The sequence below is a fragment of the Heterodontus francisci genome, chromosome 27 (genome assembly GCF_036365525.1).
Source record: "Heterodontus francisci isolate sHetFra1 chromosome 27, sHetFra1.hap1, whole genome shotgun sequence".
In the NCBI taxonomy this organism is placed as follows: domain Eukaryota; kingdom Metazoa; phylum Chordata; class Chondrichthyes; order Heterodontiformes; family Heterodontidae; genus Heterodontus; species Heterodontus francisci.
In genome coordinates this window covers 50,006,549-50,029,576 of record NC_090397.1, presented here as the reverse complement: position 1 = coordinate 50,029,576, position 23,028 = coordinate 50,006,549, and the positions used below count along the sequence as shown (strand labels likewise).

At 46.3% G+C, this 23,028-nt stretch overlaps 1 protein-coding gene across 1 annotated transcript in view; it reads right to left on the bottom strand.

The window, feature by feature from the left end:
- LOC137384944 (ladderlectin-like) overlaps positions 1 to 23,028 on the bottom strand; it is a 226,472-nt gene that overhangs the window by 191,448 nt on the left and 11,996 nt on the right. Inside the window, exons 3-4 of the mRNA XM_068059654.1 lie at positions 5,877 to 6,004; positions 5,311 to 5,393 (exon numbers count right to left, since the gene is read on the bottom strand). Of these exons, the coding sequence (XP_067915755.1) occupies positions 5,311 to 5,393; positions 5,877 to 5,938 (145 nt within the window). The 5' untranslated portion in view covers positions 5,939 to 6,004. The remainder of the gene's footprint in view (positions 1 to 5,310; positions 5,394 to 5,876; positions 6,005 to 23,028) is intronic.

The following is a 23,028-nucleotide window of genomic DNA, read 5'->3' as shown; positions in this document are numbered from 1 at the left end:
CAAGAAATCCGCCATCAACAAAAAAAGTGGCAAAACACCAAGGAGGTAGACAAGACAAATGGCCCCGAGCTGAGAAACACTGGAAGCAGTGAAGGGCCCAGGAAACACCTCCTTTGTGATGCCAGAAGCAGCAACGCAACCAGCGACCCCTAGCTCCAGGAAAGTGGGAGCAACGACACAACAAGTGCCCCCCAGCTCCGGGAAGCTGAGAGCAGCAATGGCCTCAACAAGGAACTAAGTGGAACAACAGCACAACCTGAGCAAAAGGCAGCCCTTCCCGAGTACACAACCACCCCAACGTCGCCCGGATGGAATAACCCTCCTGTGGCAGAGCAGGACTGTTTCTCAACCCTGCAAAAGTGCAACAGTTTGCAAACACCACAGGTATGCAGGAGTATACTCAGGAGCTGGAACTTGCATCGACCTTCAGACTGGTAACCTAAAATCTTTAAAATGGTTTTAAAATGGATTTAAAAATTGCCTCTATTAACATGCTTAGCATTAAGACCACGCGATGTGTTTCGACCTCAGGTTACAAGGCCAATGTCAAGGCTGACCTGCTATTTTTGCAGGAATGTGCAATACTGCACCTCAGCACTTACAGGCAATGGTCAAGGTGATAGTCCAATGGACCATTGAACTGGTCAGGGGGAAATGATACCCGTTCCTCTGGCCTGGATATTCTGCTCCGGGGAGGCAACTTCACCATCTCTGAAGTCAAAGAGGTGATGGGCGGTCGCCTCCTCATTGCAGACGTAATGTACAACAATATACATTAATTAATGTATATTAGTAGCTCTAGTTAATCAATGAGTACACCCCAGTCCAATACAGCGAACAGCTGACCGCCCTCCAGCAGCTTCCATTGATGCTGGTGACGTCCAGACCGGTCATTCCAGACGGTGATTTCAACTGCATCATCGATGCAGCTGGACGATCCAGCAGAGAAGACAGCAAACTGGATGCCACGTGCGGATTCCTAATGGAAACAGAAAAAGATGCCAAGCTGCACGACGTCTTCAGCAACCCTGCAGACGAAGCGCAGCGTAGATACACCTGGTCAAGACCAGACGGTCTGTCCGTGCCAGGATTGACTTCCTGTTTGTATCCCATGCATTTATGGTCAGATCCACCGACATCAAGCTGGTGTTCTTCTCTGACCACTGCCTCCTACTAGCCGACTGTCACTTACAGGACGGCCAGCATGTTGACAGGGGGACATGGAAGCTGAACGGAAAACCACTGACCCGAAAGAACATTGAGGAACTCAAAAGGGATTACAAAATTTGGAGAACCTCTTTGGTGAAACCCCTCTTTGAGTCACCGGTGCACTGGTGGGAAGCGATCAAGGCAAACATCTAGAGGTTCTTCATCCTCAAAGGTGTTCAGAGGGCAAGAGAAAGAAAGAGGGAAATGTCCCGACTCCAGAAAAGTATGCAGAATCAGCTCCTGTTGCAGTCAATGGGGGTCGAGGTCAAGGAGGATCACCAAGAGGTGAAGAGCCAGCAGGCCTCACTCTTTGCCACGGAGGCCTCCAAGATTATCTTCTGGCCCAGAGGCCACTCCGTTGAGTAGGATGAGATGTGCTCACATTTCTTCTTCCAAAAGATACACAGAGAGAGCTCTGTGATCAGCAGCCTGAAGGAAGAGGATGGCTCAGGAACATCATCGCAGTCTGACATACTAAGGATCAGCAAATCCTTTTATGCTGGGCTGTACGATGTGAAGCCCATGGACAGCATGGCCTCCCAGTCTTTACTGTCATCTATCACAGAGGTCTTAGATGACAGTACATGGGAGAGTCTGGAAAAACCGTTAACTCTGGACGAGCTGACAAAGGCTGTCAGGTCCTTCGAGAGGAGTAAAACCCCCGGAAGCAACTCCTTACCAGTTGAGTTGTATTCTGCTCTGTGGGACTGGATCGGCCCAGACCTGCTGGAAGTATATGAGAATATGCTTCTGGACAGCAGCCTGTCAGAATCCATGAGGAAAGGCATTATCATCCTCATCTACAAGCGGAAGGGAGAGAGGGAGGAAATCAGGAATTGGTGTCCCATCTCACTGCTTAATGTGAACTGCAAGATTCTGTCCAAAGTCATCGCCAGTTGGGTCAATTCAGCTCTGAAGGTGGTGATTCACCCCAATCAGACCTGTACTGTACTCGGCAGGCTGATCTCAGATAGCCTCGCACTACTCAGGGATACGATCGCCGATGTGCGCGACAGGGGGTGCGGACACCTGCCTCATCAGCTTGGACCAGGAGACGCTTTTGACAGGATATCACAAATCTACAGAATGGACCTGCTCTCTAAAATGGGAATTGGGGAGGGAATCCTCAATTGGATCCAACTGCTCTGTATAAACATCAGTATTGCAGTCTCAATCAATGGGGGTGGGAATCAGAAAGTTTTCCGATCAAATCTGGAGTCAAACAGGCCTGTCCTCTCTCCCCTGTCTTGTTTGTTTGCTGTATAGAACCTTTTGCTGAGTCCATCAGGAAGGATGCGGGCATAAGAGCGGTAACAATCCCAGGCAGCGGAGGTCAAAGCCTCCCTGTACATGGACGACATCGCTGTCTTCTGCTCAGATCCACTGTCCGTTCACAGACAGATGAGCACCTGTGACCAGTTCAAACTGACCTTGGGAGCCAAAATAAATTGCGGCAAGAGTGAGGCCATGTTCTTTGGGAACTGGGCCAACAGATCCTTTGTTCCCTTTATCGGCAGGTCAGACTACCTGAAGGTGCTGGTGATATAGTTCAGAGGGGCCGGGGCATGAGCCTAAAACTGGAAGGAACATGTAGCCATAGTAAAACAGAAATTGGGCATGTGGGAGCAGCATTCTCTCTCCATTGCGGGTAAGAATCTGGTCATCAGGTGCGAAGCGCTCATGTAGTTACTGTACGTGGTGCAGGTCTGGCCCATACTCCACTCCTACGCCACAGCGGTCACCCGAGCCATCTTTCACTTTATCTGGAGATCGAAAATGAACTATGTCCGCAGGACACGATGTTCAAACCTCTGGGTAAAGGGGGGATAAAATGTACCCAACGCCACGGTAACCCTGACAGCCATCTTTATGTGTGGCTGCGTCAAGTCGTGTGTAGAGCCCCAGTACACAAACACTAAGTGTCACTATGTGCTGAGGTTCTATCTGTCCCCGGTGTTATGAAGGATGGTCTGGCACATTGCCATTCAGTTGGACTGTGCCGTACCACCTATCCTTCGTGGAAAAGGTTGTGCAGAGAAACACCTTCAGCCACAAATCCATCACGCAGTGGTCTGCATGTAATATCCTCAAGGCCCTGCAGGAAAAGGAGATGGTGGAATCTGTCGAATGATTCTCTAAGCAAACTGTCAAAGTCATTTGGCAGAATGTCTCATCACCAGAACTTTCAAACAAGCACCAAGTCGTAGCTTGGCTGGTGGTGAGAAGGGCCCTCCCCATCAGATCCTTCCTGCATGCCCGGAAACTCATCGCATCCACACGCTGCCCTCAAGGTGGCTGTGGTGGGGAAGGGACTATCACCCATCTCCTTCTGGAATGTGCCTTTGGAAAGCAGGTCTGGAAAGCGATGCAATGGTTTTAGTTGAGGTTCATCCCAAGCAGCTCCGTAATACAGGACTCAGTGCTGTGTGGGCTGTTCTTCGTGATGCACACCAAGGTAAAGATCAACTGGAGGACCATCAACTCGGTGAAAGATGCTCTTTGGTCTGCCCAAAACTTACCGGTCTTCCAGTGCAAAGAGCTGTCCATGACCGAGTGTTGCAGACTGGCACATTTCAAGGTCCAGCACTACGTGCTGAGGGATGCACTAAAGCTTGAGACAGTTGCCGCAAAGGCTCAATGGGGAAGGACACTGTGTAAGGCCCTCACGCCATAATATACCAAGAGGCTGGAACCAGTATAAAACCCCCTCGAGCTGTGTGCACCATAAATGTTTCTTGCTATGTAATGCAAAATAACACTGCAGATAAAATAGAGTTGCAAGAGTTGTGAGGCACCTCATGTTCCGTATTGAAGGAATCTGATCTATTTTGCACTTTCCAAAATGTCAAATTAGAACTGTTTTGCAATGCATTTTTTGTAAATTTTTATGAATACAGTGTATTTTTTGAAAAAAAAATGTTGGACATTTAGGACTAAGATGAGAAGTTTCTTCACTCAAGGAATTGTAAATCTTTGGAATTGTCTACCCCAGAGAACTATGCATGCTCAGTCATTGAGTATAGTCAAATCAGAGAACAATGGACTTTTGATACGAAGGGAATCCAGGGATATGGGGATTGTGCAGGAAGGAGTAGCTGAGGTATAAGATCAGCCATGACTTTATTGAATGGTGTAGCAGGATCAAGGGGCTGAATGGCCTTCTCTTGCTCCTAGTTCTTATCTTCTTATGAAATCCTGTCATGTGGACTCACCCAACACCAAGCCAGCATTTCACTGAATCTGTTTCTGCAGTTCAGAGAGTGGATAACGAGGGGCACAAATTATTAATAAACAACATTCACAAACTGGCACAGCTTCCCAACAGATTCCAGCTGTAACTCGACAGGATCAGGACACAGGATCCGGCCCACCAGAGGCAGGGAATCCAGGCCAGAGAAACAGCCTGAACCCCAAAGGTGGGTAGTGGTGGCTGAAGGGGACACAAGAATGATTGTGGAGTGGACGGAAGTGGGTAAACATCTGGATGGCAGCTGGTGCCCATTTTTTGGGCCGTGTGGAGCCTGAGACAACCTCTTCGTATCCACCATTGCCCACTGACTCCATGCTAATGAGGGGCCTCCCGCTGACCACTCCCTTACTCCAGGGCAGGATCTATGCTGGAGGGCACAATTGGGCACAATCCCAGCATCACTGTCCACACTGCGGGCCGTGGAATTTCAGAGAATATTTCTCCACAACAAATGGTGAGATTGTGGAATTCTCTGTCACAAACTGATGTTGAAGCAGAGCTCATCAATTCTTGAAAAAGGGAATTATACAGCTTCTTAAAAATACATTATTGAAGGGCACAGGGATTGAGGAGGGGAGTGGAATTAGTTTTGGTGAGATATTAAATGTCATGGGGAGTGAGTAGGAGATTTTGATTGGATTGAAAGGGATTTGAAAGACTGTGGGGAGTGAGTAGAGTGAGATTGTACTCGGTATAATGAAGATTTGTGAAGGTTGATAATTTCCCATTTTAGGATATTCCTCCAGGTGCTTCCTCCTTCTGTTCCCTCTAATTCACACAGCAGGAAATCCACTAACCCCTCACCTCACAGTACTAACCTGTCCTCACACATTAGGTTTGATTGACCCTACCTGTCACATCACTGACGAGTAATTCACTCAGCACCAAAACCATCACAAGCATCATGTCTGCAGTGAAGATCCTTTCCTCAAATCTGAAACACAACAAAGAGATTCAACATCAGTGTCAAAGTTTCAAATTAAAGGTGGGGATTTCCTGCTCCCATTCCTACCTCTCTCTCTCCCAGTTGTCTGATGTGATGAGGTTTCAAGTGTTATTGTAAATATATAAATATCACAGATTGTGGAAACGTTTGGAACCATTGAAATCAGATCCAATTGGCTGGACCATTAATGATGTCAATATTACTGCTGACCAATCAGTGACTGGCAGCTCAGAACAGGATGGAGTGGAAACCATGGGAATGTTCTGTGAGCTACACATGGGATTGTACAACGTGGCACTGTAACTGCTCAGTGAGAAATGGAAACTACAGTCACGGTTCCTGACCCAGTCTTCAATCTGTAAGAGAATGCAGTTATGATGTTAGGATTTAAATAATTTTATCAATAAGAACATTTACAATCTGACTATTATATTAGAATAAAGACCCTCAAAATAAAGGGATAATACTCACAAAAACATGAGAATTTTGATAAAGTTCAAACCATTCCGTTTTGTAATAGATCTGAACTCCATCTATTCCCCATGTTCCTCACTGGGGTGGAAGGTCTCCTTCATGCACTGACTGCAGTGAGATTGAACCTGTTTGGAAAAGAACAGGGTCAATTCAGAATCATTGGCAGCTTTCAAATTGGATTGAGAGATGGGGAAATAATAGAATTGTTCAATGTTTCTCCAGGGACAGAACAGAGTGTTCCCTAAACAAACAGGTGGTGTGGAAGGGAGTCCATGATGGAATGATGAGAGCTGGACCTTGAAGGGAGTGGGATTGATGGGCAAATGGCCTTTTCTGGCTGCACATTCTCTCCTGTTCCAATGAATGGGTTTACATTTTCACTGTACCCAGTACACAGATCAGATCTTCCCATCTATCCCCCAATCACTTCTCACTCCATAGACACAGCAAGTGGTTTCTTAAACTCATTTGTGCCGACAGCTTCAAAGTCCTCCCCTGGTAACTCCCACAACTTATCAGTCTTGATTTTACAAGCCCCTGCTGGGGGAAAGGAGCTAATGTGGGTTGTGAAATTGGTAACATAAACCCGCCTGTCTTATGCACTGTTTGTCCCATTTCAGGGTGAAAACATTCACTAACTTGTTAACAACCACATTGGTGCTCAGTACATTGGCTCATCTCCCACAGACTAAAATGAGTCAGTCATGCAAAAAACAATTGCCAGTGTAACCTTCACATACTCTGGTCAGTCATTGGAACATAGTTCATTCCAAACGTGAGTATGTCTTTCTGCCCCTCATGTCTGTTCCACCATTTAATTAGATCACAGCTGATCTGCACCTCAACTCAATTTACTTGTCAAATCATTTAAACATGCTTAAACATGTAGACTGGTTGTGGTAGAGTCCTGAGTGTGTGGAGTCTGTCTCATGGTGGCAACATATGGAGTATCGGAGTACCCAGACCCGAAGACATCTAATGAACTGTATTGTGGGCTTGAAAACGCAAGACATGCTGGTCAATTCTGGAAGTTTTGTCTTATATGGAACAGGGCCATAGTGAAAAAAAGTATAAAGAAAGCCCACAGAACATCTTTGCTGCAGTGGTTAGGGTGGTGCGGTCGGCATCTGGAAGTCACACATGGATGTTTTGTCGGCAGATTGACTACTGGGATTGACTCTGGCTAGCAGGACTGTTAAGCAACTGGTATTATTGTGAGTATGTACTATTGTTTAATGGTGTATTAAGGATGTACCACATCAAACAGATGGTTCTGTGCCATTGATACCCAGAGTAAAGGCTGGAATCTTTAGACCAGAGAGAGGGTCTTACATCTTCAAAGGCTGCAAAGTTTGGGTAACAGTTTGGACAACATTGTATCCATACCAGCTGGCTCTTTAATCAGGAAGTGAGTTACTCAGAAAGATTTTATGAAAATAGGCTGTTGTTAGTACAACAGACAAACGATCCATCGGCACCCAGGGAGGGATCAACTCCAGACCAAACTCTGTCCACTCAAATTCGCACATGTTTCATTTAACCTTTTCCACATACTCTGAATATGAAACCTTAACGCTTTAGTGTAGAAATAACTGTGGGTTAATCAGATTAATAAAATAACGACTTGCATTTATATACAGGCTTTCTGAACTTCAGGTGCCCAAGCACTTTACAGGCAATGAAATACTTTTAAAGTGGAGTCACTGTTTTAATGTAGGAAACATGACAAGGCAATTTGTGCCAGCAAGGCCCCACAAAACTGCAATGTGATAATGACCAGATAATCTGTTTTAGTGATATTGATTGGGGGCTAAATATTGGCCAGGAGAACGGAGACAACACCACTGCTCTTCTTCAAAATAATGTCATAGGATGTTTAACATGCACCTGAGAGAGCAGATGAGTCCTCGGATTAACATCTCATCTGTAAGATGGCACTTCCAAAAGTGCAGCAATTCCTCAGGACTGCACTGGAGTGTCACCAGACCTTTGTGCTGAGGTCTCTGGAGTGGGACTTGAACCCACCATTGCCTTTCAAAGTAAAATCCTGCCAATGACTGAAGTCACACTTGACCCAAAGGACGATATCTGTAGTTGCCAGAGGTCCAGCATCGCAGGCATAGGACATCACTGCAGAACTTCCTCAAGGAAGCATCTTCAACTGCTCCATGAATGATCTTCCTTTCAAAGTATTGTCAGAGGTGGAGCTGTTATCAGAGGCCAGCTGAACAGGGTCCTGGATTATATCCAGCCTTGTGCTGACAAGTGGCTGGTAACATTTCCACTGCAACAACTTCCCCTGACTTTCAATGGCATCACCACTGCCGAGCCACCCAACATCAACATCCATTGACCAGAAGTATAATTGAACCACACATATCAACTCCTTGACTATATGATTTGGGTAGAGGCTGGGTACTCTTTGATGAATAGTTCACCTCCTGACACCTCAAAGAAACTAATTTAGAAATATAAGGAATACAAGTAGGAGGAGGCCCTTCGAACTTGCTGCAGCATTTAATACAATCACGGCTGATCTTCTACCTCAACCCCACCTTCCCAATCTATCCCCACATCCATTAATTCCCTGAGTATCCAAAGATCTATTGATCTCGGTCTTGAATATACTCAGCGACTGAGCATCACAGCCCTCTGGTAAAGAAAATTCCAAAGATCCACAACCCTCTGAGTGAGGAAATGCCTCCTTATCTCAGTCCAAAATGGCCGACCCTTATTCTGAGACTGTGACTCATTGTTCTAGATTCTCCAGCCAGGGGAAACATCCTCCCAGCACCTATACTATTGAGCACCTTAAGAATTTTATATCTTTCAATGAGATCACAACTCATTCTTCTAACTTCTAGGGAGTAAAGGCCTTATCTACTCAATCTTTTCTCATAGCACAGTCCCCTCATCGCAGGAATCAGTCCAGTGAATCTAAATGTCAAACACAATTTCCCTTTCATAAATCCGTGTTAGCTCTGCCTAATCATGATTTTCTAAATGCCCTGTTAGCATGTCCTGAATAATAAATTCTCGCATTTCCCCTACTAATGAGGTCAGGCGAACTGGCCTATAGTTCCATGTTTTCTCGCTCCCTCCTTTCTTGAATAGCAGGGTTATGTTTACAACCTTCCACTACATGGGGACTCTTCTAGATCCTAGGGAAATCTGAAAGATCACTGCCAATGCATCCACGATCTCGTAGCTACCTTATCAAATATGAGGATGTAGGCCATCAGGTCCATGAGAATTGTTAACTTTCAGTTCCATCAAGTTCTCTAGTATTATTTCTTTACTAATAATAATATCCCTAAGTTCACCATGTTCACTAGACGCATGGTTTGCAACTATTTCCAGAATGTTTTTTTGTGCCTTCTACTGTGAAGACAGATACAAAGTAATTCTTTAATGTTTCTGTCATTTCCTTATTCCTCATTACAACTTCTCTTGTCTCTGCCTCTAAGAGCCACATGTTTACTTTCACCAATCTCTCCTTCTTTACATACCTATAGATACTTTTACAATCTGTTTTTATTTCTCATGTTAACTTAATTTCATATTCTCTTTTTCCTTATTAATTTCTTGGTTATCCATTGCTGAATTATAAAATCCTCCCAATCCACAGGTCTACTTCTCTTTAACAACATCTTAGACTGGATTTTATAGAGGCCTCGACATTGGGACCTGTGGCGGGGTGGGGGCATGAAGATTGCCCCAGACGAGTCCCGCCACGGACCTCAATGCCGACAGGGCCCGGCCTGGTCTTCCCGGTGGCGGTGGGACTCTGTGGCGAAGCCTTCCCGCCGCTGAGCAATGGGACCCGGCTTTGAATATTCAGCTGAACTCTTCGCATTCATTAATATGCAGGCCGCTGCGATTCAGACAGCAGGCTACAATCTTCATTCAAATGTGCGGCACTTACGTGCCTTCACTTTCATGTCTGTGGAAAGCCGGCGGCACTGAAGCGTCAGTCTTCAGAGCATGTGAAGGTGAGTGAGGGACTGCAATGTGTGGGTTTAAACTCTGCATGCAAGAACAGAGGCACCCCATGTCCTTCTTCCGTAAAGGGAGCCACTCTGTGCCCACTACCGTTTGGCAGGGGGCGGGGCTGAGTGAAGGGGGCTGATCCTGCAATCAGCCAATGCGGTTTGGGGAGGCAGAGCAATAGCACTCCATGACCCTTTGTGAGGGGTGGGGGCCAAAAATGGTAGCAGGTTGAAGGTCCCATCCAGGAAATGTCAATAACATGACTGTGCTCATGCTGCCCCACTCTTATTCAAAACTGAGACAGGCAATGTCATGCCATAGTATATAGGCGATGAAGCACCAATTTACATCGCTCTCTGCCCTGATAGGTGCCATTGACTTACTGAAGGAACCGGGTTCACCTGCAGCATACAGATGGGTCTGGCCCGTATGAACATATGAATTAGGAGCAGGAGTAAGCCACTCGACCCCTCGAGCCTGCTCCGCCATTCAATAAGTTCATGGTGAACTGATTACTCTACATTTCCTCCTACCCGCGATAACCTTCCACCCCCTTGCTTATCAAGAATCTATCTACCTCTGCCTTAAAAATTTTCAAAGACTCTGCTTCCACTGCCTTATGAGGAAAAGAATTCCAAAGACTCATGACCCTCAGAGAGAAAATAATTCTCCTCATCTCTGTCTTAAATGGGCAACCCCTTATTTTTAAACAGTGACCCCTAGTTCTAGATTCTCCCACAAGGGGAAACATCCTGACAGCCCATCCATTCCAGGTATTAGTCCAGTAAACCTTCTCTGTACTGCCTCCAACGCATTTATATCCTTCCTTAAATAAGGAGACCAGTACTGTACACAGTACTCCAGATGTGGTAACACCAATGTCCTGTATAGCTGAAGCATAACCTCCCTACTTTTGTATTCAATTCCCCTCGTGATAAACGATAACATTCTATTACCTTTCCTAATTACGTGCTGTACCTGCATACTAACTTTTTGCAATTCATGCACTCGGACACCCAGATCCCTCTGCAAAATCAGAGCTCCGCGGTCTCTCACCATTTAGATAATATGCTTCTTTTTTATTCTTCCTGCTAAAGTGGACAATTTCCCAGTTTCCCACATTATAATCCATTTGCCAGATCTTTGCCCACTCACTTAACCTATCTATACCCCTTTGTAGCCTCCTTATGTCCTCTTCACAAGTTACTTTGCTACCTGTCTTTGTGTCATCAGCAAATATAGCCACCATAGTTCCCTTCATCTAAGTCATTCATATACATTGTAAAACTTGAGGACCCAGCACAGATCCCTGTGGCACACCACTCTTACATCTTGCCAACCAGAAAATGACCCATCTATGCCTATTCTCTGTTTCCTGTTAGCTAACCAATCGTCTATCCATGTCAATATGTTACCCCCGACACCATGAGCTTTTATTTTCTGCAATAACCTTTGATGTGGAACCTTATCAAATGCCTTCTCAAAATCTAAGTACAATACATCCATCGGTTACCCTTTATCCACAGCACATGTAACTCCCTCAAAGAACTCCAATAAATTGGTTAAACATGATTTCCCTTTCACAAAACCATGTTGTTTCTGCCTGATTACCTTGAATTTTTCTAAATGCCCTGATATAACATCTTTCATAACAGGTTCTAACATTTTCCCTAAGACAGATGTTAAGCTAACTGGCCTGTAGTTTCCTGCTTTCTGTCTCCCTCCCTTTTTGAATAAAAGAGTTATATTTGCTATGTTCCAATCCAAAGGAACCTTCCCCGAATCTAGGGAATTTTGGAAAATTAAAACTAACGCATCAACTATCTCACTAGTCACTTGTTTTAACACCCTCAGATGAAGTCCATCAGGGCCTTGGGACTTGTCAACCCAGAGGTCCAACAATTTATCTAGTACCACTTCCCTGGTGATTGTAATTTTCTTGAGTTCCTCCCCCTCTTCCATTTCCTGACTTATAGCTAATACTGGGATGTTACTTGTATTCTCAATAGTGAAGACGGTTGCAAAATATTTGTTCAATTCATCTGCCATCTCCTTATCATCCATTATTAATTCTCCAGACTCACTTTTTATAGGACCAACTTTGTTAACTCTTTTCTTTTTTAAATATCTATAGAAACTCTTACTATCTGTCTTTATATTTCTAGCTAGCTTTCTCTCATACTCTAATTTTACCATCCTTATCGATCTTTTAGTTATCCTTTGCTGTTTTATATATTCTGTCCAATTTTCTGATCTGTCTCCCATCTTTGCACAATTATAGGCTTTTTCTTTAAGTTTGATACTATCTTTAACTGTTTCAGTTAACCACGGATGGCGGGTCCCACCCTTGGAATTTTTCTTTCTCATTGAAATGTCTCTATTCTGTGTATTCTGAAATATCCGCTTCAATGTCTGCCACTGCATCTCTATTGACCTATCCCTTAACCTGATATGCCAGTTCACTTTAGCTAGCTCTGCTTTCATGCCCTCATAATTGCCCTTATTTAAGTTTAAAATATTAGTCTTGGATCCACTCTTCTCTCCCTCAAACTGAATGTAAAATTCAATCATATTTTGATTGCTACTACCTAGGGGTGCCCAAACTATGAGGTCATCAATTCTTCCTATCTCGTTGCACAATGCCAGGTCGAGTATAGACTGCTCTCTGTTTGGCTCCAGAACGTATCGTTCCAAGAAATTACCCCAAAACATTCGATGTACTCCTCATCTAGGCTACCTCTGCCCATCTGATTTTTGCAGTCTATATGTAGGTTAAAATCCACCATAATTATCACTGTACCTTTCTGACAAGCTGCCATTATTCTTTCCTTTATTGTAAGGTGGCCTGGACACAACTCCCACAAGTGACTTCTTGCCTTTATGATTTCTCAATTCAACTGCTTCTACATCCTGGTCTCCTGAACTTAGGTCATCCCTCTCTATTGCGCTAATACCATCATTAATTAACTGAGCCATCCCGCCACCTTTTCCTAGCTTCCTGTCTTTCCTAAATGCCATGTCTCCTTCAACATTCAGGTCCCAATCTATGTCCACCCTGTCTTTCTTAATCCAACTGCCATGAGGAGCCATATCAAGAGGCAGGCACAGCCCATGTGGAAGCTCATGGAAGCGAGCAGCAGCAGCCGCCAAGGCACATTTGATGCCTGAGAACACAGTGTGTCTCCAGGCCCCGCATGACATACCTGCAGATGTCAGATCGCCAGTGTCAGAGGCAACTGCGGATGTCCAGAGAGGCAGTGACATTTCTCTGTACACTGCTGAATGACGACCTAAAGCCGATGGGTTTGGCTGGATACCATATGCCTGTGGCCCTCAAAGTCACTGTGGCTCTTAACTTCAATGACTCCGCATCATTCCAGGGACCCACTGGCGACCTGTGTGGCATTTCACAGTCATCAGTGCACCGTTGTATCAGGGAGGTCACCGCTGCCTTGTACAGGAGGACCGGTGACTATGTTCACTTCAGGACTGATCCTCTGATTTGCGGCCATCGCGGGATTCCCACAGGAGTAAGGGGTCATCGACTGCACGCATGTGACCATCAAGGTTCCTGCCGGACAACCAGCTGCATAACTGAATAGAGAGGGTTTCTACTCACTCAACCTGCAGCTAGTATGTGACCACAGGAAATACCTCATGCAAGTGTGTGCCCACTTTCCAGGCAGCTGCCATGACTCATTCATCCTGCGCCAGTCCCAGGTGCCAATGTTCTTCACTGCACTGGCTCAGATCGCGGGGTGGATTCTTGGGGACAAGAGCTACCCCTTGCAGACATGGCTCCTTACGCCAATAAGAAACCCCACCAGCGATGCACAGGAGATATATAGTGCCTGCCATTGCTTGACATGAGCTACCATCGAGCAGGTCATCAACATGCCGAAGATGTGCTTCCGCTGCCTGGATAGATCAGGTGGGGCCCTGCAGTACGCACCAGAAAGGGAAAGCGCATCGTTGCTGTATGCTCTGCTCAGCACAACTTTCAATGCAGAGGGGGGAGGTCTTGCAGGATGATGAAAGAGAGGAGCAGGAGACATCCTCGGTCGATGAGGACACAGAGGAGTTGCAGCAGCATATGCGCATGGGTGGATGAAGAGCATCGATACAGTGCAGAAATAGCGAGCAATGGATGCATGACAATGCGTTATTGTTGGGCGCTTCCACAATCCCTGAAGTTCTCCCCATGTTACACATTAACGTGCTTCATCTGGTAGCCAGTGCAGCTGTAACCTGTCTCTCCACCATTACTGGCAGCAGATGACGGAGCCATTGCCCATGTGACTGCATCCATGCAGTGCCACATCACGCATACTGGCATGGCGATGTTGTTCCTTACATTTCTGTCAGGTCAATGATGTAATGGGAAGAGACATAGTCAGCACATGCTGGCGTGCATCATTCACACAATAAAAAGGAGACATGTTAGAAAAGCACATTTAGTGAGAAGGAATTAATACATAGGCGTGTCACCCATGGCAACCCATCTGTGTCATGGTGTCCTTTTGAAATGTTTGCAGGTGCTCCTTCACAGTGCGAAAGCACAGTGCTCTAGCAGCTTGACTGGAGGCAGGCTGCTGATCAGGATGCTCTTTGGATTTGTTTGACTTGGGCAGTCGTCCTCTGGTTGCACGAGGCCTGGAGGGACCTGGCTGTCTGGGGGCCTCCTGCACCTGTGCAGAACTCTTCTCAGACGTCGTGGCTGCTGGTCCTGGACTCACCGGCAGAGTGGCTGAGCAGCCAGTGTCCACATTGGAATTATCCTGAGGGGAGACACCTGATATGGACCGCGGGGCTCACCTTCTCCCTCTCAAGGCTCGTAGGAACCTCGCTGCTCTCCTGAGAAGGACCAGGATCAGAGACACTCTCCAGGCCCTTGGTCCCTCTCTCGCCTAGTCACTGCTGGATCCAACTCATGGCTGAGTGAGGATTTGCAGGTCAGCGCACATCTGTGGAACGTGGTTCTGCCTGTGGGTTGCGATCCTTTCCATGGAAAAAGCCATGTGCTCACATGCCTGGGACATGGCAACTGTCATGGCCTGGATGGACTCCTCCATCGTCCGCTCATGGCTGCACATGGCCTGTGGCATCTCCGTCAGATATTGCCTTACCTCTCTCTGCAACTCCAGTATGCCCTACACCGGAAGGTCATCATCAACCTGGGGCTCAGCATGGGCCTGGCCACCGAGAGTTCTCCGGCTGCCAGAGGCATTGTCTGTCGCAGCCTCAGCCAGCTGTTTGGGTGTGTGTGTGGTGCTGTCACCAGTTTGTGACCCAGACTCTTAAGCTGAATGGATTCCCACCAAGGTGAATGTATCTGAGCTGGTGGAAGGTGTGGGAGTGTCATGGGATGCTGCTTCCTCTGAGATTGTCTCTTCCTCAGAGGTGCCTGAAGTCTCCAGTGACTCCAATGTCAACTCTTGAGTGTTACCTTGCAAGATACAATGTGAAGAGCACACTTTTAGGTTCACTGGTGTATATATCACTAATATAACAGCATTGTGTCCACAAATGAAATGTTTCGAATAACCATTGCGTCTGTCAAAGAGCTGTATGTTCACCCGGGAACCCAAGCTCCACGTTTGAAATGGAACATCCTCCCTGGCTGCCACTTAGCTCGAGGGCCTCCTCCTCAGCCTGGGATAGTGGTCGGATGTCTGGCACCCCTTCACCTGTCCTGGAGGACTCCCTCACATTGTGCGCCCTACTCGCCTGGAAGAGCAAGGATTCAGATGCACAACATTGCCAAACAACAACATGATGCTTTGCACAACAGGGGCGCTACAACAAAATGTGGGGGACAATCAGTGTACAATATGGACTCAGCCTGGCATGTAGGTGCCATGCTCTGGGGTGCAAATGATGGTGAGTTCTTTTCCACATTCAGCTACCCATGTGACATCAATCCTCCCTGCCCGACCTCCCTGTCTTTGACATGGCAGTGGCACCCATGTGCCACTCTGTGTGGGCAAACCCAGGTCAGATGGAACCGTATAAAATAGTGCCACTTAACTCTGTTGAGCGCATGAGATCGTTTGTCCTATTGTGGCACTGGACCCAGTCTTGGCGAGTGACCCCACGGCAACTTACCTCCTCTGCAATCTCCATCCAGGCTTGCTGGGTCAGACGGGAGGGCCTCTTCTTACCATCGCTGGGGGAAAGGACATCCTGCCTTGCCCATACAGCCTGAAGGAGAGTGAGCAGGGAGGAATCGCTGAACTGTGGGGCCACCCTTCCTCTCACCTCTGCTGTCTCCTGTGCCTTGCAGGGGTACTGGTTTGGCAGATGCAGCTGAACAGCTTCTGTGCTGGCTGCTCAGCTCCAGCATCAATATTTTTAAATAGAATTTTAAATATGGCACGAATACCTGCTGACATGTCAGTTGCTGTTTACGGCATCGAGCAGCCCGCCCCCTCCACGTCATTGGCGAGGGGTGGGGGTGGCCTGACCCAGGCATGCTAATGAGCCCCTGCGCATAGGATCACGGTGGCTCCGCAAGGCCGCCATTTTTCTCACCAGCCGCTGAAATCGGCGGCAGGCACATAAAATCTAGCCCTATAAGTCACTTCCTTCAATCTAGTATTATCTTTAACTTCTCTGGTTGGTGGTGATTGGACCAATACCCCATAGGGTTTTCATTTTTTAAGGGATTGACAAGTGGAATTGTAATATTGTAGCCATCACGGAGACATGGTTGAGGGAGGGGCAGGATTGGCAGCTCAATATCCCAGGATATAGAATCTTCAGGCGAGACAGAGGAGGAGGTAAAAGAGGAAGGGGCATTGCAATATTAGTTAAGGAATCAGTTACTGCAGTAAGGAGAGATGATATCTTGGAGGGGGCATCAAATGAAGCTTTATGGGTCGAGTTTAGGAATAAAAAAGGGACAGCCACATTGCTAGGTGTTTATAATCGACCCCCAGATAGTCAGCGGGAAATTGAGGAGCAAATATGTGCGCAATTCGCAAGGTGTGTCAAAATAATAATAGGGTAATTATATTAGGTGATTTCAACTTTCCCAACATTAATTGGGATAGTCATCATGTTAAGGGCTTAGATGGAGTGGAGTTCTTAAAATGTATACAGGAGAACGTTTTAGCTCAAGATGTAGAGGATCCAACAAGGGAGGGTGCAGTCCTGGACCTAATTCTGGGGAATGAAGCCGGACAGGTGGTCGATGTCTTGGTGGGGGGGCATTTTGGTGATAGCGACCACAACATGGTACAATTTAAGCTTGTTATGGAGAAAGAAATAGACAAGTTGCAAAAAATGGTTTTGGATTGGGGGAGAGCGAATTTTAGTAACATTAGGCAGGATCTGGCCAAGGTAGACTGGAAAGAGTTGCTTGTCGGGAAATCTACAGAAGAGCAGTGGGGGGCATTCAAAAAGGAAATGGGGAGGGTACAAGCCCAACATGTTTCCTCGAAGGTAATAGGTAGGAGCAACAAGCCCAGAGAACGACGGATGACCAGAAACATTCAGGGTACGATGTGTAGGAAAAGAGAGGCTTTTAGCAAATACAAAGAGAGCAAATCAATGGAAGCATTAGTGGAGTACAGAAAGTATAGGATGGAGATTAAGAAAGCAATTTGGAGAGCAAAGAGGGGACATGAGAAAGCTCTGGCTGGTAAAAGTAGGGAAAATCCCAAGATATTCTATAAGTATATCAATGGGAAGAGGATAGGGCGGCACAGTGGCGCAGTGGTTAGCACCGCAGCCTCACAGCTCCAGGGACCCGGGTTCGATTCCGGGTACTGCCTGTGTGGAGTTTGCAAGTTCTCCCTGTGTCTGCGTGGGTTTTCTCCGGGTGCTCCGGTTTCCTCCCACAAGCCAAAGGACTTGCAGGTTGATAGGTAAATTGGCCATTATAAATTCTCACTAGTATAGGTAGGTGGTAGGGAAATATAGGGACAGGTGGGGATGTTTGGTAGGAATATGGGATTAGTGTAGGATTAGTATAAATGGGTGGTTGATGTTCGGCACAGACTCGGTGGGCCGAAGGGCCTGTTTCAGTGCTGTATCTCTAATCTAATCAAAACGTAGGACCCATTTGGGACCAAGGGGGAAATCTGTGGGTGGAGCCAGAGGACATTGGTAGGGTGTTGAATGAATACCTCACATCTGTCTTCACCCAAGAGAATGAGGAAGTAGATATGGAATTCAGAGAGAGAGACTGTGAGGTTCTTGAGCAAATAGTCATAGGGAGCGACAAGGTATTGGAGGTTTTGGCAGGCTTAAAAGTGGGAAAATCGCCAGGTCCGGATGATTTGTGTCCCAGGATCCTGTGGGAGGTGAGGGTGGAGGTTGCAGGGGCTCTGACCCAAATTTTTGAGTCCTCTCTGGCCACCGGGGAGGTGCCAGAGGACTGGAGAACAGCTAATGTGGTCCCACTATTTAAGAAAGGTTGTAGAGATAAGCCAGGGAACTATAGACCAGTGAGTCTCACGTCAGTGGTAGGGAAACTATTGGAGAAAATTCTGAAGGAGAGAATCTATCTCCACTTGGAGAGGCAAAATTTGATTAGAAATAGGCTTTGTCAGAGGGAGGTCATGCCAAACAAATTTGATTGAATTTTTTGGGCATGTGACCAGGTGTGTAGATGAGGGCAGTGCAGTTGATGTAGTTTACATGGATTTCAGCAAAGCCTTTGACAAGGTCCCACATGGGAGACCTATCAAGAAAGCAAATGCACATGGGATACAGGATAAATTGATAAGGTGGATTCAAAATTGGCTTTGCTGTAGGAGACACAGAGTGATGACAGACGGCTGTTTTAGTGACTGGAAGCCAGTGTCCAGTGGCGTACCACAGGGATCTGTGCTGAGTCCCCTATTGTTTGTCATTTATATAAACGACATAGATGACTATGTGGGGGGCATGATCAGTAAGTTCGCGGATGACACAAAGATTGGCTGAGTGGTTAACAGTGAGGTGGAGTGTCTTGGGTTACAGAAAGATATAGACGGGATGGTCAAATGGGCAGAAATGTGGCAGATGGAATTTAACCCTGAAAAGTGTGAGGTGATACACTTTGGAAGGAGTAATGTGACACGGAAGTATTCAATGAATGGCCTGACACTGGGAAGTTCCGAGGAGCAAAGGTACCTTGGCGTGGTTGTCCATAGATCCCTGCAGGCAGAAGGGCAGGTTAATAGGGTGGCGAAAAGGGCATATGGGACACTTAAGCAGGGAAGTCATGTTGGAGTTGTACAGAACTTTGGTAAGGCCACAGCTGGAGTACTGTGTGCAATTCTGGTCGCCACATTATAGGAAGGATGTGATTGCACTGGAGGGGGTGTAGAGGCGATTCACCAGGATGGTGCCTGGGATGGAACAATTAAGCTATGACGAGAGGTTGGATAGGCTTGGGTTGTTTTCGTTGGAGCAGAGAAGACTGAGGGGTGACCTGATCGAGGTGTGCAAGATTATGATGTGCATGGGCAGGGTGGATAGGGAGCAGCTGTTCCCCTTAGTTGAAGGGTCAGTTACTAGGGGACACAAGTTTAAGGTGAGGGGCAGGAGGTTTAAGGGGGATTTGAGGAAAATCTTTTTTGCCCAGAGGGTGGTGACAGTCTGGAATGCACTGCCTGGGAGGGTGGTAGAGGTGGGTTGTTTCACATCCTTTAAAAAGTACCTGGATGAGCACTTGGCACGTCATAACATTCAAGGCTATGGGCCAAGGGCTGGCAAATGGGATTAGGTAGACAGGTCAGGTGTCTTTAATGCATAGGTGCAGACTCGATGGGCCTCTTTGGCACTGTATTATTCTGTGATTCTGTGATTTGTTGCAAATTATTAATTAACTCTTTAAACGTTTGCCATTGTTTATCCACCATTGTATCTTTTAGTCTTGTTTCCCAACCTCAGGCAACTCACCCCTCATACCTACATAGTTAGTGTTCCTCACATTTAAGACCCTAGTTTTAGGGTTAACTAAATCAATTACTCTCAAACTCAGTATAAAATTATATCATATTGTTATGCATGCTGGACTTTGTAGCATTACTATGTTTTCAGATACTACCATTCTAAATGTAGTGTAAGATGGACTCAGAGGAAACATATGATCTCACAACAGTCCGCTTAAAGACAGGACAGGAATCTTGGTTACCAGGACAACAAGGAACCCAGGTCAGCATAGGAGGCCCAAGGGATTGATTAAGAAGGGGAAAATAGAGTACGAGAGCAAGCTTGCGGGGAACATAAAAACTGACTGTAAACGTTTCTATCGGTATGTGAAGAGAAAAAGATTGGTGAAGACAAATGTAGGTCCCTTACAGTCAGAAACAGGGGAATTGATTATGGGGAACAAAGAAATGGCTGACCAACTAAATGCATACTTTGGTTCTGTCTTCACAAAGGAGGACACAAATATCATACCAGAAATGTTGGGGAACACAGGGCTTAGTGAGAGAGAGGAACTGAAGAAAATCAGTACTGGTCGAGAAATGGTGTTGGGGAAATTGATGGGATTGAAGGTCAATAAATCCCCAGGGCCTGATGGTATGCATCCCAGAGTACTTAAGGAAGTGGCCCGAGAAATAATGGATTCATTGGTGGTCATCTTCCAAGATTCTATAGACTCTGGAACAATTCCTACATATTGGAGTGTAGCTAATGTGACCCCACTATTTAAGAAGGGAGGTAAAGAGAAAGCAGGGAATTATAGACTAGTCAGCCTGACGTCTGTAGTGGGGAAAATTCTAGAGTTATCAAAGATTTTATAGCAGAGCACTTAGAGAGCAGTGGTAGAATAGGGCAGAATCAGCAAGGATTTACAAAAGGGAAATCATGCTTGAAAAATCTACCAGAATTTTTTCGAGGATGTAACTAGGAGAGTTGATGAGGGGGAGCCAGTGGATATGGTTTATTTGGACTTTCAGAAGGTTTACGACAAAGTCCCACATAAGAGATTAGCATGTAAAATTAAAGCGCATGGGATTAGAGGTAGTGTTTTGCGATGGATAGAAAATTGGTTGGCGGACAGGAAACAAAGAGTAGGGATAAATGGGTCTTTTTCCAAATGGCAGGCACTGACTAGTGGGGTACCGCAGGGATCGGTGCTAGGACCCCAGCTATTCACAATATATATTAATGATTTAGATGAGCGAACTAAATGTAATATCTCCAAATTTGCAGATGACACAAAACTGGGTGAGAGGGTTAGTTGTAAAGAGGATGCAGAGAGGCTTCAGGGTGATTTGGACAAGTTGAGTGAGTGGGCAAATGCATGGCAGATGCAGTATAATGTGGATAAATGTGAGGTTATCCACTTTGGTAGCAGAAACAGGAAGGCAGATTATTATCTGAACGGCTATAAACTGAGAGAGGGGAATATTCAGCAAGTCCTGGGTGTTCTCGTACACCAGTCGCTGAAGGTAAGCATGCCGTTGCAACAGGTGGTGAAAAGGGCAAATGGTATGTTGGCCTTCATAGCGAGATGATTCGAGTACAGGAGCAGGGATATCTTGCTGCAATTATACAGGGCCTTGGTGAGGCCAACCTGGAATATTGTGTGCAGTTTTGGTCTCCTTATCTGAGAAAGGATGTTCTTGCTATAGAGGGAGTGCAGTGAAGGTTTACCAGATTGATTCCTGGGATGGTGGGACTGACGCATAAGGAGAGATTGAGTCGGTTAGGATTATATTCGCTGGAGTTCAGAAGAGTGAGGGGGGATCTCATAGAAACCTATAAAATTCTGACAGGACTTGACTGGATAGATGCAGGAAGGATGTTCCCGATGGTGGGGAGTCCAGAATCAGGGGTCATAGTCTAAGGATATGGTGTGAACCTTTCAGGACTGAGATGAGGAGAAATTTCTTCACCCAGAGAGTGGTGAGCCTGTGGAATTCGTTACCACAGAAAGCAGTTGAGGCCAAAACATTGTATGTTTTCAAGAAGGAGTTAGATATAGCTCTTGGATTTAAAGGGATCAAAGGGTATGGGCCGAAAGCGGGAACAGGTTACTGAGTTGGATGATCAGTCATGATCATAATGAATGGTGGAGCAGGCTCGAAGGGCCGAATGGCCTACTCCTGCTCCTATTTTCTATGTTTCAATGTTTCTATCAAAGACCCTTTTTAAAAGCAGAGAATGCAAGGTTAGAACACCTGACAGTAAATGGGTTTCACTTTCCCAGACTCTCAGATCATAAACAAAGAGCCAGAGGCTCTGACAGTGCAAATGCAAATTGCAATTGCTAACACCTGGAAACAGAGGAAGGTGCGGGAAATACAGAGGGAAATGGCCATGGGGGGATTTGAAAACAATGAGAAATTTAAAATTGAAGCATTGCTTGACCCAAGGTAGGTCAGCGAGAACAGGTGTTGTGGGTGAATGGGATTTATTGCGAATTAGGACATGGGCAGCAGAGTATTGGATGACCTCAAGTTTACAGAGGATAGAATGTAGGAGTGCCAGGTAGGAGTGCATTACAATAAACAAGTTTAGAGATAAGAAAAGCAAGGATAATGGTTTTGGCGACATATGCGTTACGGCAGAATCAGGTGATGTTACGGAGATGGAAATAGGCAGTTTAGTGATAGCATGGCAATGAGATCACAAGCTCATCTCGGAGTCAAATATGGGACCATATTTCAGGGTGGCGAGAGCATAAAATCAGGGATGACCCCATTACCTTCCCACCTCCGCCAATATTTAGTCCAGTGTGGGAATGTCTGTGAATGGCCTTCCTGCCCCGCCACTAATAGAGAAACTTAACTGAGAAAATAATCCCATCGCCATCATAATTAGCCATGCGGTGGGCAGCCCTGTCACCGCACGGGACGCACGGCACTAAAAACCATGCAGGCTGCCACGCAGCTCCGGGGCTGATGGCGGGGGAGGGGTGGGTTTCCCTTGTTAAAAGGCACTTAGCGCCTGAACGAGGGACATGGCATTGGGAAGGGGGGGTGGGGGTGGGTTCGCTGAGAGCCACCCACGTGCCCTAGTTAATGACCCCCCCTAAACTCCCCTCCCCATGACCCCCACCTTACCAGACCCCTCCCGCCCTGACCCACCTGTTGCCTGGATCCAGCGCCAGACATGGGCCTCGGGTAGGTGCTCTTCTGAGAGCAGCCACTGCCTTCTCAGTGGCGCTACTCAGTGAAATAGCTACCGGCCTCTGATTGGTCAGCAGCTCTCC